This window comes from Penicillium chrysogenum (genome assembly GCF_028827035.1).
Source record: "Penicillium chrysogenum strain IBT 35668 chromosome Unknown utg000001l_segment0_segment0, whole genome shotgun sequence".
NCBI classification, from domain to species: domain Eukaryota; kingdom Fungi; phylum Ascomycota; class Eurotiomycetes; order Eurotiales; family Aspergillaceae; genus Penicillium; species Penicillium chrysogenum.
Genome location: NW_026622749.1, coordinates 316,045 through 330,623, shown reverse-complemented (window position 1 = coordinate 330,623; position 14,579 = coordinate 316,045). Strand labels below are relative to the sequence as shown.

The 14,579-nt window shown below is 48.8% G+C and overlaps 7 protein-coding genes across 7 annotated transcripts; 4 read left to right on the top strand and 3 right to left on the bottom strand.

Annotated features, from left to right (window-relative positions):
* Positions 1–1,469: 1,469 nt before the first annotated feature.
* N7489_000142 (putative MFS transporter (Hol1)) lies at positions 1,470–3,273 on the top strand (the record flags this gene model as incomplete). Its single annotated transcript, XM_056705898.1, has 4 exons — positions 1,470–1,711; positions 1,779–2,319; positions 2,375–3,068; positions 3,119–3,273. The coding sequence occupies 4 exons, from the start codon at positions 1,470–1,472 to the stop codon at positions 3,271–3,273; spliced, it is 1,632 nt and encodes a 543-aa protein (XP_056570200.1).
* A 680-nt stretch (positions 3,274–3,953) lies between these two features.
* Positions 3,954–4,784, bottom strand: N7489_000141 (15-hydroxyprostaglandin dehydrogenase (NAD(+)); the record flags this gene model as incomplete). The annotated part of the gene is made up of 1 exon (XM_056705897.1): positions 3,954–4,784. The coding sequence occupies one exon, from the start codon at positions 4,782–4,784 to the stop codon at positions 3,954–3,956; it is 831 nt and encodes a 276-aa protein (XP_056570199.1).
* Positions 4,785–5,162: 378 nt separating this feature from the next.
* On the top strand, positions 5,163–7,233 carry N7489_000140 (FAD-binding oxidoreductase; the record flags this gene model as incomplete). Its single annotated transcript, XM_056705896.1, has 7 exons — positions 5,163–5,422; positions 5,483–5,493; positions 5,553–5,708; positions 5,771–6,155; positions 6,211–6,295; positions 6,349–6,767; positions 6,798–7,233. Coding segments are annotated over 7 exons (1,752 nt in total), but the record flags the coding sequence as incomplete, so codon positions are not given.
* Positions 7,234–7,768: 535 nt separating this feature from the next.
* Positions 7,769–8,200, bottom strand: N7489_000139 (uncharacterized protein; the record flags this gene model as incomplete). The annotated part of the gene is made up of 1 exon (XM_056705895.1): positions 7,769–8,200. The coding sequence occupies one exon, from the start codon at positions 8,198–8,200 to the stop codon at positions 7,769–7,771; it is 432 nt and encodes a 143-aa protein (XP_056570197.1).
* Positions 8,201–8,458: 258 nt separating this feature from the next.
* On the top strand, positions 8,459–9,475 carry N7489_000138 (putative 3-hydroxyisobutyrate dehydrogenase; the record flags this gene model as incomplete). The annotated part of the gene is made up of 2 exons (XM_056705894.1): positions 8,459–8,656; positions 8,711–9,475. 2 exons carry the CDS (start codon positions 8,459–8,461, stop codon positions 9,473–9,475), a joined length of 963 nt encoding a protein of 320 aa, XP_056570196.1.
* Positions 9,476–9,640: 165 nt separating this feature from the next.
* On the bottom strand, positions 9,641–10,558 carry N7489_000137 (MBL fold metallo-hydrolase; the record flags this gene model as incomplete). Its single annotated transcript, XM_056705893.1, has 1 exon — positions 9,641–10,558. The coding sequence occupies one exon, from the start codon at positions 10,556–10,558 to the stop codon at positions 9,641–9,643; it is 918 nt and encodes a 305-aa protein (XP_056570195.1).
* A 789-nt stretch (positions 10,559–11,347) lies between these two features.
* N7489_000136 (alpha/beta fold hydrolase) lies at positions 11,348–12,223 on the top strand (the record flags this gene model as incomplete). Its single annotated transcript, XM_056705892.1, has 1 exon — positions 11,348–12,223. The coding sequence occupies one exon, from the start codon at positions 11,348–11,350 to the stop codon at positions 12,221–12,223; it is 876 nt and encodes a 291-aa protein (XP_056570194.1).
* Between the last annotated feature and the right edge of the window lie 2,356 nt (positions 12,224–14,579).

The window sequence follows — 14,579 nt, the reverse complement described above, 5'->3', positions numbered from 1 at the left end:
AGCGTTGGCGTCTGTTATCGGAGTGTTATGTACACGCGTCTCTCATGATCTTGGATTTTCCCTTCTCTTCTCTCCTTAGCTTCGATACTCTCATACAGTAGGCACCGAATTCATCCGTTCCTTTCGAATGGCTCGTAATACCGCCACCGTCTAAAAATCCGATCAAATTTAGTTAGCGCTATGCACTTACCTTTGGCACACAGAATTTGTTCGATGGTGGGGTCACTGGTGTGTGCCATAAGCGAGAGTTGACTGTATCCGACTTTTAAGCCATAACCCCACATAATTTCACTTGCCATCCTGACCAGGTATGGGTTGGCAATCTTAGCTTGCTGATTTGATCTCTGGGATGGTTGGAAATTTGCAACTAAGTTTGAGCACGCATTGATCCCACTGGGTCCGATGTTGGACTGGTCAAGTCTTGCGTTGCACACAATTTGTAAGGAAGCTAACGACGGTTCTGCTTACATACAGGTCCCGATTTCCATGGGTATCGTCTGGTCCATCTATACCTAATCCTTTCTATCGTCTGGCATCGAAGTACGGTGCCGCAGGTTTTCGCGTGCGAAAACTAGTCGTCACCCTGAATTTACTCTTTAAACAAAAAGTGGAGCAGTGATGTGGGGTCACGTCCTATCAGAAATTGGGGAACGCTAAACCTTTGAAGAGAACAACAAGTATAGGTGGATCGACGGGTTGTATCGATGTATAGTAATCACACCTATAGTCCTTTGTTACAATCAGCCTGATACATACGACCATAGGGTGTGGAAAATAGGGCTTCCCGTCCGCTCAGCCGTACTCAAGCCACACGCCGGTGAGTTAGTAGTTGGGTGGGTGACCACCAGCGAATCCTCACTGTTGTATGTTTTTATTTTTGTTAACTGTCGTGCTGTTCGAAGATGAACAGACCATGGCAAAACGTTGTGTGCCGTGTCAAGTGGGGATACGCAGAGAGTGATTGAACTATTATTACTGCCTGGGATAGCGTACTCGGCAAATTATAGCGGAGCCCCATAAGGATTCAAACTCTATCGCCGAGAGATGCCCTTGAACGCTCAGACAAGGCTTAGCGAATCACAGAGCTAAGAACTTGTGCATGTACCCCGGATTATTTGACTGGTTACCCCAGTAGAACTTCGTAAGTTGAGCTTATTACCCCACAGATCTGTCAACATCCACTATCGTACTTGGGACAATCTAATCCGCCTTGCTGAAACCTTACGTCTGCACATGACCAATGGGACCTTGAGTCCTTGGAGTTAGATGCATTGGTAGTCGAAGAGAACACCGGCCTGTTGATATTACGCGACGCCGCCAGAATATTTTATAGGTATGTCGCCACCCTTGGCCTGTTGAATTGCAGTATATATATATATAGGGTCAATAATCCCCCTCAAGTGTATCCAGGTCTACACCACCTACACCTCCCGATTTTCGAAACAACCACACTTTCCTCATCTATCATAATGGCTTGGGGAATATTTGAAACTCGGTCTCGGCAGCAGGTGGCGGGGACTGTCTTGCTAAGCGAGTCCAATGATGACCACACTGTCTTTCACAACGTTAAGACGACCAAACATCGCGGTAAAACAATCATCCTAGTGCCACAGCCTTCGGACGACCAAAACGATCCCTTGAATTGGCCGCTTTGGGTGCGAGACCTGGTCGCGCTTCTTTACGGCTACTGCACGCTGCTTATTGTCGGAGGGTACGTCTTCAGCTGAGGGGCACATAATTGTCAGAGCTTGGCTGAATGTTCACTTCCTGCCATGCAGTATAGGGCCGATCCTGTCGTCTCTGACGCTCGAACTATCGCTTCTCTTCAACGTCTCGTTCACAAAAATCTCTCTCCTGACGGGCTATAGTCTTTGCGCAACTGGGGCTTCTGGTATCTTCATCTCAGCCGTCGCCAACAAGTATGGCAAACGCTTGATCTTTCTGTTTTCGTTGGCCTGCGCCCTTGGTGGCACTATCTGGGGAGGATATGCCACCTCTTACGACTCGCTCCTTGGCGCTCGTATCCTCCAAGGTCTATCGGTTGCCGTGTTTGAGTCCGTCATATTTTCAATCATAGGGGATCTCTACTACGTTCATGAGCGCGGTCTCCGTGTTGCTGTCATGACAACATGCATCGTCGGTATTTCCAATCTTCCGCCCGTTCTTGCCGGGAAGATTTCAATGAGTCTTGGATGGCGGTGGGTATTCTGGCTACTGGCTGTCTTTCTCGGGATTGCTCTGGTGTTGGCGCTTCTCTTTGGATGGGAGACAGCTTACGTCCGCAAGACGGTCTATAACACAGACCTGACTCCAGAAGATGTAGGTTGCTACAGACGCTGAACCTTCATTCAATGACCTTTCTGACCGATCTTAGAATTTGGATACCAATGATGCGAAGAGTACACGAGCAGATGCAGACCAAGTCGAGGACGCCAGAGAGGCTTGCGACACTATTACTCGTCATACCAGCTCTTTACTTCCTCGAAAATCGATTACGCGACTATTAACTCCCTGGTCTGGCGAGTACACATCGAAATCTCTCTGGCGGCTCCTTATTGAACCATTCATTGTCCTCGCCAACCCGGCCGTCATTTGGGCCGTCCTCTTGATATCCTTCCCCACGTTGTGGCTTGTCGCTGTCAACCTCCTGATTGCTCAGATTTTTTCTGCTCCCCCTTATCTGCTCGATACTGCGGAGCTTGGCTATATGTCTGCCGGGCCCGCAGTTGGCGGCTTACTTGGGTCAATCGCGGCGGGTGCCATGTCTGACCCTATTATCGAGTGGGCATCACGCAGGAATAAAGGCGTTTACGAGCCAGAATTCCGTCTGATGCTCATTATTCCTGCAATTATCACATCCGCCATTGGATATTTCCCTTTTGGATATCTCGCTGAGGCAGGCAAGGGCCCTGTTATAATGTCAACCTTATGGGGAATCAGTGCGGCAAGTCTCCAGTTCATCATGACCGCTGTCGGGACTTACATTGTTGACTCCTACCGGGACATGAACATTGAAATCTTCATTATTACCATGGTCGTCAAGAACTTTCTATTTTTTGGGTTCTCATGTAGGTTATCCAATTCGCTAACCCTTCGAGTTCAATTCTAACTACCACAGTCTTCCTTAATACATGGATTGTCGAATGGGGTCCCGCCAAGATGTTCTACTGCATAGGCGGTATACAGGCTGCATTTTGCCTCACAACCGTTCCTATGTGGAGTTTTGGAAAGCTCGTGCGGGCATGGTGGTACAGTTCGAAGGATGGAATTTAGGTTATACAAGAGCACCACATTGTGGCTAGATACCTAGCGTCAAAGGAATATGTACTTTCAAGTGCCCAGTTCAACAGCTGGTAGTTGTACCCCATTCTGACCTGGCGTACAGTATGTATTGTGGCTGTATCAATACCATCGATACCTTCTCACCTATCTTCTTCCTTGGAAAGTGAGCAGCCGTCAGACTTTTGACTTCGAACAAATTTTAGAGCCATTGATCCAAGCAGGTGGTGGATCTGACACCCAAAGTGCACTACCCTCTGTGTCCTTTATACATAGCACGGGCAACATTCAATTTCAGGACAATATGCGTCCTGGGGCTGGCTTTGCGCATATCTGCGTGGCCAGAGCTCATATCTGTCTACATGTCTATATTATCTCGGTGTTCTGCATAGGCCCATAGCTTGTGATACTCTATGAAACAGGAAAAGGCGGGCGCGTGATGATGTTGGGCTGCCATTCAATATTCACTGACGTCAAGAGCCAGTCCAAAGCCGTATGGAATGTGGATGCGAGTATCGCTTTGAGACTATATACGCAGATTGACCTCTCGGAAGCATGACAAAGAACTTGCCCTCCTGCTTGTCCTCAGCAACGAAATTCGGGTTGGTGCTGACGAAAGATGAAGATTCGCTGTGACCTTCTTCTCCTTTGCCGTATCTCTAATAATCAAAACATCACAACGGAGCTGCCCTGTAAGCCTCTTCCCAGAAGCTAGCGGACTCTTCTCCCAACCAGCGTTGACTTTCGTTCGGATAGTCGGGCTTGGTGCGGAAATACAGCTGATCCAAACTAAGCTCCACAATCTGCCCGTAGATGGTGTTGTCTCCGAGTAAGGTATCATATGCTTTGATAACGGTCGACATTGGAGTGATATGCTCATTCGGAAAGCGATCTAGCATGTCTTTCGGACATAGAGCAGTCGGTACAAAGGCTGGACAAATGGCATTTACCTGGATATTTTGCCTATGGAGGACCGGTCCCAGTGCCCTCGCAAGCCCGACCAGAGCATGCTTGGAGGCCGTGTAAATGGGATTCGTTTCCATAGGATATAGCCCTGCGCATGACGACGTAATGACGACTTTCCCGCCAATAATTTTGCTTTGCAGGGCGTAGTGTTTGAAGAGCCAAATCCCCTGTATGACCGCGTCGAGGTTCACATCCAAGGCTTTGAGATTCAGGGGCAGTGGCAACCCATTTTCGTCATAAGAGTATTCATTTTGTTGGAGAAATTGGGTGTCAGCAATGCCGGCATTCGCGGCGAAAAGATCTAGCCTCTTCCCTCCCCACGAGAAGGCCTCTTTGAATAAATTTGCTTGTTGCGAGTACGAAGAAACATCGGTGTGGCAAAAGAGCACTTGGTCTCCAATCTCGGTTGCAAGCCTTCGTCCGGTTTCTTTATCGAGATCGGCCATGGCGACTCGCCATCCTTTTGCAACCAGGTGTTTCGTCACGGCAAGTCCCATGCCCGACGACGCGCCGGTGACGACGGCAACTGGAACAGACATTTTAAGAGATGTGAAGATTTTGAAACCTGAGGTCTTCTTAATAGCAGATACCTTGATAATGAGGTTTGGCCTTCAACAGATGACGGTGATACAAGTAAGTGGTGGTAAATGTGGGGTGAAGGTAGCCATCTGGCCAAAGACGAGATACCCCACCTCTGAGACCGAGAATTGTGTGCATTTATGACACGTGGGGTATGGGGTGATTTCAAGGGCAATGAACATATCATCTGTTAGCGAGCTAGATCTGGAAGAGTGGGATTAAGTATGGAAAACCTTTGTCCCCGTTCCGTTTCGGAAGCTTGAATATATAAGGGCCGTCCACCAATTCGGATTTTTTTTACGTGTAGTCGAATCTTACGAGCTCGAACCATTTACATCATGTCGTCTGATAACCCAAGTTCCATTCCCACGCTCGAACAGAAGCACAATGGTGTACCAGTGCGCCTGTTGCATAAAGCGCATCGCGCAAAAGGTCTCATACAAGATATTGCGACCAAGCGCCTCCGGCCTAGACAATGTTTGCCCGTGATACCACAAGGAATTGAGCGATCGCGGTTTTTCTTCGCTATTGACGAACTATCAAACCAGTTGGGCAATGAAAACGTCGAAGTTAATGATAAACCTCTCGATGATGGCTGGTAAGATACCTATACCCCAGACAAGACAATCTATAAACAGAATACTAAGACATTAGACAGGTACATGGAGCGTAAGTGACCGTTCCTGTAAAGGCAGCGATCATATTTTAACTGAGATCGTTTGAATTAGCTCCAAATACACATGACGGAATGGCTATCACAGACGGGGAAGACCTAGTGGCTTCTGCGGTGGTCTATCCGGGTTGTACGGATGATGTACAGAAAATCGTCCATTGGGCAAACAAGTATCTCATTCCTTTGCATCCCATTTCAATGGGCCGAAACTGTATGTCGACTTTGAATCCTCCCCAACGTGATAGTCACCCCCTAACCAGAAATTGTCCTTAGTTGGTTATGGCGGAGCGGCGCCACGCGTGCGTGGGGCTGTCGTGATCGACCTCGGGAAGCGCATGAACAAGATTCTCGATATCAACCCCGACGATAGTACCTGCCTGGTCGAACCAGGTGTATCCTATTACGCACTATATGAAGAAGTGCAGAGGCGTGGCTACAAGCACCTCTGGATTGACGTTCCTGACCTAGGAGGTGGCTCCGTACTAGGGAATGCCCTTGACCATGGGGTTGGGTACACACCGTACGGAGACCATTGGGCAATGCATTCCGGCCTCGAGGTCGTCACGCCGACCGGCGAGGTGGTCCGGACAGGGATGGGCGCCCTACCAGGAAATAACACTTGGCAGGTGTTTCCTTACGGCTTTGGTCCTTTCATCGAGTACGTTCAACCCGGAAAGTTTTGCTGATCGGATTTTTCTGATATACCTTTCCAGTGGCATATTCTCGCAATCAAACTACGGTATTGTCACTAAGATGGGATTTGGTTTGATGCCGAATCCAGGTGGCCACGAAAGCTTTGTGAGTGGGTCAGTAATTGCGTTAAAAGTCTTATATTAACGTTTCTACTCCAGCTGTATACCTTCGAGAAAGAAGAGGATTTAGAGCAACTTGTGGAAATAGTACGCCCTCTACGAATTTCTATGATCCTTGAGAATGCGGCAAACATCCGTCATGCGTTGCAGGTTCTCGCCCTATCGGGAAAACCTCGATCGGAATTTTATGAAGGTGAAGGGGCTTTCCCTCGTGAGAAAATGAACGAGTACCTGAAAGACCACCCTTATGGTGCATGCACCTGGTTATATTTCGGTACATGCTACGGGCCCAAGGAAACACGCCAGTTGAAGCTTGATATCATCCACCGCGAATTTATGAAAGTTCCTGGTGCAAGACGGATTGACCCTGAGGTGTTACCACCTAGCGATTACTTCTGGTCTCGCGACAAGATTGCAAGTGGGGAGCCAGACCTGGAAGAGCTTGCTTGGGTGAACTGGTGACCTAATGGCGGACATGTCGCTTTTAGTCCCGTGGCGCCTACTCGTGGTGTCGATGCGCTGCGATTGTGGCAGATGGCCAAGAAACACTGGATTGCATCTGGGCTGGACTTTTTCCTTGACTTTGTCGTTGGATTACGCGAACTCCATCTGATTGTGGAGTGTGTGTATGACCGGGACGACCCCAAGCAGCGCTCCAAAGCACTGGAGGTAATGAGATTCCTCATTGACGAAGCTGCGGAGAAGGGGTATGGTGAGTATCGTACTCATTTACTCTTGAGTGATCAAGTTGCAGGAACTTACTCCTGGAACGATAATGCGCTCATGAAATTCAACGAAAAGCTGAAGGACTGTCTGGATCCAAACGGAATCCTGGCACCAGGGCGGAGTGGCATCTGGCCCGCAAGATACAGAGGAAGGGGCTGGGAACTCACTGGAAATAGGACGTGGTCTGAGGGTAACGGAGTAACCCCCCCATCATCGACCACGAAGCTGTAACTACTCTAGCCATGTTAATATTGGTTCATTCTGTTAAATTTTACTAGTGTTGCATGATCTCTCTCCATGTATGTAGTTCACTCTTCTTCCTTTCCTACACTTTACATAGCTCTGTTGCACAGTACAATGCCATTTTGTACAGCCTTTCATGATCTCGTTTACATTGTAGATCCTATCACATTCGTCATTTTGTATCTTTTCTGCTGAGTCCGCGTGGTCCCTCTAGTACTCTTTGTCCGCTACTCTGTCAATGTAATAGCCGAACGCCAGCCGAAATTTAGTTATTGTTATTTGCTTTGTTCAAAGGCACCAGTACCTTTGACCAGACGTTAACATACCGCAGAAGATCCATTCCGGTCAGATGTGAAAGCTGTGATGCATAGGCATAGCTAATCTTCCCGCCGTGATCCCGAGTAAACCAGGTATGTAGAGGCTATTCGACGTCAAGGCTTAGTCAGAAAGATAAGAAAGACAACCAAAAAGAGTAAATGGATTCTCACGTTCACTGGCTGGGTTGAGCCTTTTCCTCCTGTATCTCACGTAACACCTTCTCGGCAATACGGAATCCCTCCAGCCCAGCAGGCATACCAACATAAATAGCCACTTGGAGTAGTGCCTCCCGAATCTCCATCTCAGTTAACCCATTATTAACACCGCCACGTACATGGACTGCTAACTCAGCACCTCGGTTGAGTGCGCATAGCATCCCGATGTTCAGCAACGACCTCTGCTTGCGATCAAGACCAGGTCTTGACCATATGGAGCCCCAGCATGCTTCGGTGACTAACTCTTGCATAGGCTTGGTGAAGAAAGAAGCGGAAGATAAGGATCGGTCCACGTAGGGCTTGCCCGCGACTTCGTACCGGATCCTTAGGCCCTCGTCGAAAAGCCGTTTATGGGCGTCGTCGAGAGAAGGAGGGGTTTTGTCGGCCATTGCTTTGAGTTGCTCAGTAGATGGAGGTGGCCGAAAATGCGGTTTCTGCCTGCAATTTTCTGTCTCCAAGGGGAGACTTTCGCCTATTATATCTCTATGTCATTGGGCGGAAAGCATGCTACCACACTCAGTACCCTAATTCCCCCACATGCAAATTCCCCCACCTGCTGGGCGCACCAGCGCCTTTATATGCCCCCAACTCCAAAGGGCACACGATATTATCGCAACCCCGTTGATATAGAGAGTTCTATCAAGACAATGTCACCACCTGCACTTGGGTTCATTGGTCTGGGTGTCATGGGATATCCCATGGCCCTCAACCTGCTGAATAGACTTGAAACGGGAACAAGACTGCATGTGTACGATGTGTCTAGCCAAGTTCTGGACAATTTCAAACAAGAGGCTCCCAATCTGATCTCCATTTGCTCGAGTGCTCGTGACGTTGCAGAAAAATCGGTAAAGTCTACCGATTCCGTGGTGATGAAGACGCGTGACTGACTATAATTATAGGATGTCCTCTTCACAATTGTCCCAGAAGGAAGGCACGTACGGGCCGTTTACCTTGACGAAGACAACGGAGTGTTATCTACGGCGGTAGAAAATAAGATATTTATTGACTGTTCCACAATTGACGCAAAAACTTCAATTCACGTCAACGAGGCCCTACGGAGGAAATCTACGACGGCATCCTTCTACGATGCTCCTGTGTCTGGAGGGTCTCTCGGGGCCGCCTCTGGGACCTTGACCTTTATGCTGGGCTGCAATGAGGACGATCCAAAGCTGCCACTATTGAAAGAGCTGCTAGGTGCGATGGGGTCGTCTATCTTCCCTTGTGGCGGATTCTCCCTTGGATTGACGGCAAAGCTCTGCAATAACTATTGCTCCGGTCTTATTGCCATTGCTACAGCGGAAGCATTAAATATCGGTATCAAGTCGGGGATGGACCCATCGGTGCTAGCTAGGGTTTTCACGAAAAGCACGGCACAGAGCACGATCAATGACAAGTGGAACCCTGTGCCAGGAGTTTGCCCAAATGCTCCAGCTAGCAAGGACTATCAGGGTGGATTCAAAGTGCAGTTGATGAAAAAGGATTTCAATCTTGCCGTTGAGATGGCCAAAAGGGTTGGAGCTCAGCTGCGTCTTGGGGAGCCCGGGCTGGCTGTGTATAACGAGGCGAGCGAGGATGTGGCATGTCGAGATCGAGATTCACGAGTCGTATTTCGCCGAATTGGTGGCGTCGAGGACTGGAAGGAGAAACTAGGATTACCAAAGTAGGCTAGCTTGATCATGAACTTGAGTTTTACTCCCTCAATGGAAAGTTCCTCCACGGCGGGTTGCACTCCCACAACCATGTCACAGTAATAGGAATTTAAGCTTTGATGACACATATATTATTTCTTATTATCGCTCTGGTGGACGTACAATTCACCCAAGATCCCCCTAACGAGACACTGGGAAGGCTCGATGTTGGTTTTTCTTCCACCACTGCACATCATGCGCCATGACAACCTCTACTTGTGTCTCATCCATCTGTTGCAGCCTCCTAATATTCGAAAGAGTCTCTTTTGCTCGCGCCCTGTCTAGGTGTATGCAGTTTGTGTCTCCATGCACATCCACCCATGTAGCAATCTCTCGCTCCCCACTAAGCAGTCGTAGATCATGACAACTATCCCCCCCTAGATAGACCCACTGACGGTCTCCGAGGCGACAGAGAAGATTGACATGACCAGGAAGATGGCCTGGTGCATCGACAATGTAGATAGATTGATCATTCAACAAGTCAAGCGTTGCCTCGAACGGACCAAGCGGTTTCCAAGCAGATGTTCTGAGGCTCGGAAGCTCGACCACGCGTGAAACGTCATGGAATAGGTTTGGATCAAAGAATTGATGAGAAGCGGTAAGCCCAAGTCCATTCTGAAGGAGGTCGAGGGAGCCGGGTCCGACAAAAAACTGTGCGCTAGGGAAGTCTGCTGGGTCGCCGTGATGGTCATAGTGGAGGTGACTGAGGATGACGGTACCAATATCAGTTGGAGCCAGCCCACCATCCCGTAGAGATTGAGCAACTCCAGGGCCAAGTTGATAAGGGGCACGCGATTCCAAATGGGATTTCTGCTGTTTCGTATAGTTATCCGCATGGGCACGGAGACCTAGGTCGAAGAGTAGGTACCCGGGTCTGCGTTGACCCTCAACACCGGGGTGTGTTATCAGAAAGCACAATGATGGAACAGTAACCACCGCCTTTGGATCACTTGGAGAAACAAATGACCGTTCGGGGAGTGTGATTTCGCCGCCATTGATCGGGGTCACGACGACGTAGTTCTGTCCGGTAGAAGGAGGCGGGAGTGTATGGGTCGTCATTCTCCTTTAGCTCTCTATGGAGAGATAGGAATGACTTTGATGAAAAACGCAAATTATATCCCCTTTGCTCCGCAAGTTCACGAACGATAGGTCTGTTTGGGTGGGGGTGAACTATGTGGGGTGAACGAAGCCGTTTTACGGATACTGAAAGTACGGTGGCCCCCTCCACAAGACGCCTTTCAATCATCAAAATAAGGCGATATCTAGTTCTGAATGATGGCTTTGCTTACTGCTGGAATTCTGGTATCTTTCGCTACGTCCGGTATCTTTCGCCTTATCACCACTTCTCTTGCATCGAAAGGGGCACTAAAAGGACTGCAAAATATATATCCCTTGATGCAATGGCAAGCTTGCAGCACCTCTCCCTTGGCGTGTCAAATCCCACCTCTCGGCTTTCAGAAAGACGGTCTCTGCGAAAATAGCGGCCACACCAACCTTTCTGTCTCGTGGTAAAGGTCAATTAGTGAGAAAGCTTTATAAAAATACAAGAGATTCCTACATCTAGGAGGTTATAGGAAGTAAAGCAGTATTGGAACCTTTTTGGCAATACCGAAGTCTCACGGTATTAACTAAAGCTTAGCAATCCAATCCAATAACACTTGACAGGATTGTTGAGGCTTGTGTACTGAAGAAGTTGTGTGGGGTATACCCCATTCGCAGTGAAATGTTTATCTGCACCTGCCTAGCTCTGGGGATCTATAGCTGGTGCCAGCTACTCACTTAATACACACCACTCTAACTTATCCTCTGTCTTCTATTTTTTTTATGACAAACATTTTTCAACCAAAAATGCAACCCTCTGTTAACTCTATCTCGCGTCTTCTTAAGCACCCAAGCGGGCAGACCACGCACCTAATCGTGGATGACTACACTGATCCCTGGGTAAAGCCACAGACGGTCCTCATTCAGGGTGGCTTTGCACGACATTCCGCGTTCTGGTACCATTGGATTCCGTCCCTCGCTCGCTCATATCGGGTGATTCGACGAGACACTAGAGGCCATGGAGAGTCATCCACTCCGAGGCCGAGCGACAACTACGCTTATACCCTTGATACAATCTTATCTGAAATGGCCGACACCCTTGACCAACTCGGTCTTCACAAAGTACACTTCATTGGGGAGAGCACCTCCGGCATGCTAGGGGAAGCATTCGCCGCAAAATTTCCAAATCGATTGCACAGTTTGACCATCTGTTCGAGCCCAACCCACCTGCCGCCTGCCGCTCTGGAGCTATTTTCCTTCGGCCACTCTAGCTGGCCAGAGGCATGTCGCAAACTCGGCTCCAGAGGGTGGGGAGAGCATCTTGCCCGGCTCCCGGGCGCACTCTCAGCGACAGACCCTACGTACGAAGCGTGGTGGATATCGAACATGGCACTAAGTTCCAGCGAGGGACTTGCAGGGTATGCCGCGTTTCTCTCGTCGTTAGACGCACGGCCCTTTCTGTCGCAGATTTCAGTGCCGACACTAATCCTTGCGCCGGCGAAGAGCGCGGCTACTGGCCTGGAGGAGCAGCTGGAGATTGCGAGACAGGTGAAAGGGGCGAAGCTAGTTATTATCCATGGGACTGGGCATGAGATTTACGCCAATAGGTCCGATGATTGCATTACTGCTTTCATGGAGTTCTTGTCTGATCTCGACTTGCGCGGTTCTACCGACAGTGCCTAGATTTGCTCCATCGTGGCTAATTGTGGATTTGCATTGGACTGACTTAGCAATATGACTACCTGGCCCTATTCTTGACATTAAGTGTTCAACTTCGTACCAAAATTTGACAATGAGCATTGGATCCTTATAGCTAGGGGTCAAAGGGCAATTCACTCAACATACACACACACACATAACCACCCGCCCTAGGATGGGGCTTGTATTCCCATAGCGGTACGTATCTCCCATTCCGCATCCAAGTGATGCCATGGGCCAGGACTCGAGCCTCAGACTCTTTATTGCTCTCATTCGTACCAGGATATCCTTTGCAGCCGACCGGTCGTCGTGGAGATAGAACATAGATCCATAAGGGAGCGTAAAACCCCCAACGTCCTAGGTACCATCCAACAACGCCCTGTATCAATGTTAGTCTAAGCTTTTAATGAAATGATAAATTAGCATAGACCATGAATGGCAAGAACCAGAGCCTAGCATGACCCATTCACCACTTGCTACCTAGGACACGCACCCAAATTACTTGGCACATAGCCAGCACCTTAAATATCCCAGAAGGCAGGAATTGCGAGAATGTGTGTTGATAATATTAGGCATCAGACTCTAATTGGTCAAACACAAAGGGCGAATGTAGCCAGAAGCAAATAATCCCAACCCCCTCTCTATTGACCGGGGTCTTCAGTCCATTCTGCTCGTGGCAGGGCAAGCCAGCCGCCGCGGGTCAAAGAAGCCCATGATCGCGCAGGCTTTCCCGATGCAAATCAATTTCATACGCAGCGATAGCAGCTTTTCTGGCCATAGCCGGATTCCACAGTGGATCAAACATCACCCCCAAGGGGAGAGAAACGTCATGCTGAGAAGAGGAATTGCAATGTCGGGGCTGCCTTGTGGTGGGTGATTGGAAAGGGGCCGTAGGAACTGCGAAGTCAAGTTCACTCCCGGCACTATTTGGTGTTTCGTATTTGCAAAATGATGTTGAGCCCTCCCGCTTGTAGTTGCGGTCACTACCAGACACCGTTTCCCTCTGGGTCAACTCAGTTTCTGGAAGTGGTTCCGGGTGCTGTACTGTCAAATGGTTGGCAGAAAGAGCCTCTGAATGAAGTGTAGTGAAATCCAGAATTGCGAGAGCTTGGCTGATTCTCTCGTCCGCACTGAGACACGTATGACGCCTGCAGATTGGCACCGGTCGCTCGATTACTGGGGATGCGGTTCTATTCCCCGATTCATCCTCGCTGGGTCCTCGTGGATCGGCGTGGGGACCATATGGGTGTCTCAATGTGTCTTTTGGTGTTGGCGATACAATTCTACCTTCATCAGGTATAATCCTCGGAGAGTATTGTCTCTCATGGGCGGCTTTCTCGTGGCGGACGGCTGTATCTCTGTAAACGGGTTGTTAGATATGGACGAGCCTTAGGGAGCTGACACGAGGCATCGATGACGATACGAATATACATACAATCTACGGTAGGCTTTGTGACAATACCTACATGGGAAGGGCGTCTCTCGCGTATCTGCATATTGGTGTAAGCTGTTTTCTTTCAGTTATGTCGACCGGAAAGGGACAGGCACTGACGACGAGTGCGTTCATGGCGAGCACAATGCCCACGCCGTTTGAACGATTTGTTACAAATGGAACAAACGTGCCTTTTGCATATTTCTGGTTGTTTACTAAATGGTTTGGGAGGCTCATCCATCGCGCAATGTATGTACGGTTATGAAGAGAACGTCCCTACATGGAACGAAAGGCATAATACCCAGGGGGAAGTATGCTTTATGACATACCAGTAACTCACAAAGGCTAACAGACCTACACATAAATATGAATGTGGCAATGAACATAGATGTAGTCGTCTCTTACCATACTAGGAACAGGCGAAGGCTGCACTGCTCACGAGGTACCCCACGACCATGTGGGGATGTTTTGCAACGGTACGAACACAGAGAAAAAAAATATAGGTAGATGATAAAGCCCAATACTTAGGTTGAATACATATGCTTACAAGGTGCTGTACCCAGAAAATCATGACTACTGCACTGGACATACCATACAGAAGTGCTTATTACGCCTTCTCGTCATGTCCATCGGGGCCCTTTACTTTTGACATTCTAGCTACGGAGTTGCATACTACAACTGAGATTATCCATGGATTGTGGTACCAGGTTTCCATCAGATAACATATTATGACACGCTGATTCATCTACATAGAAATTATTGGAGGTGGACTTAGCGGTGGATACTGACTCCAGGCGCCCAAGGAAGAAGGCCGGGGGGCGGCAATTAGGATGTGCTGGTCCAACCCAAGACCGGAAGTTAATCGTGAAGGCATGCTTGAATATTGATTGGATAGAATCTTTATAAACC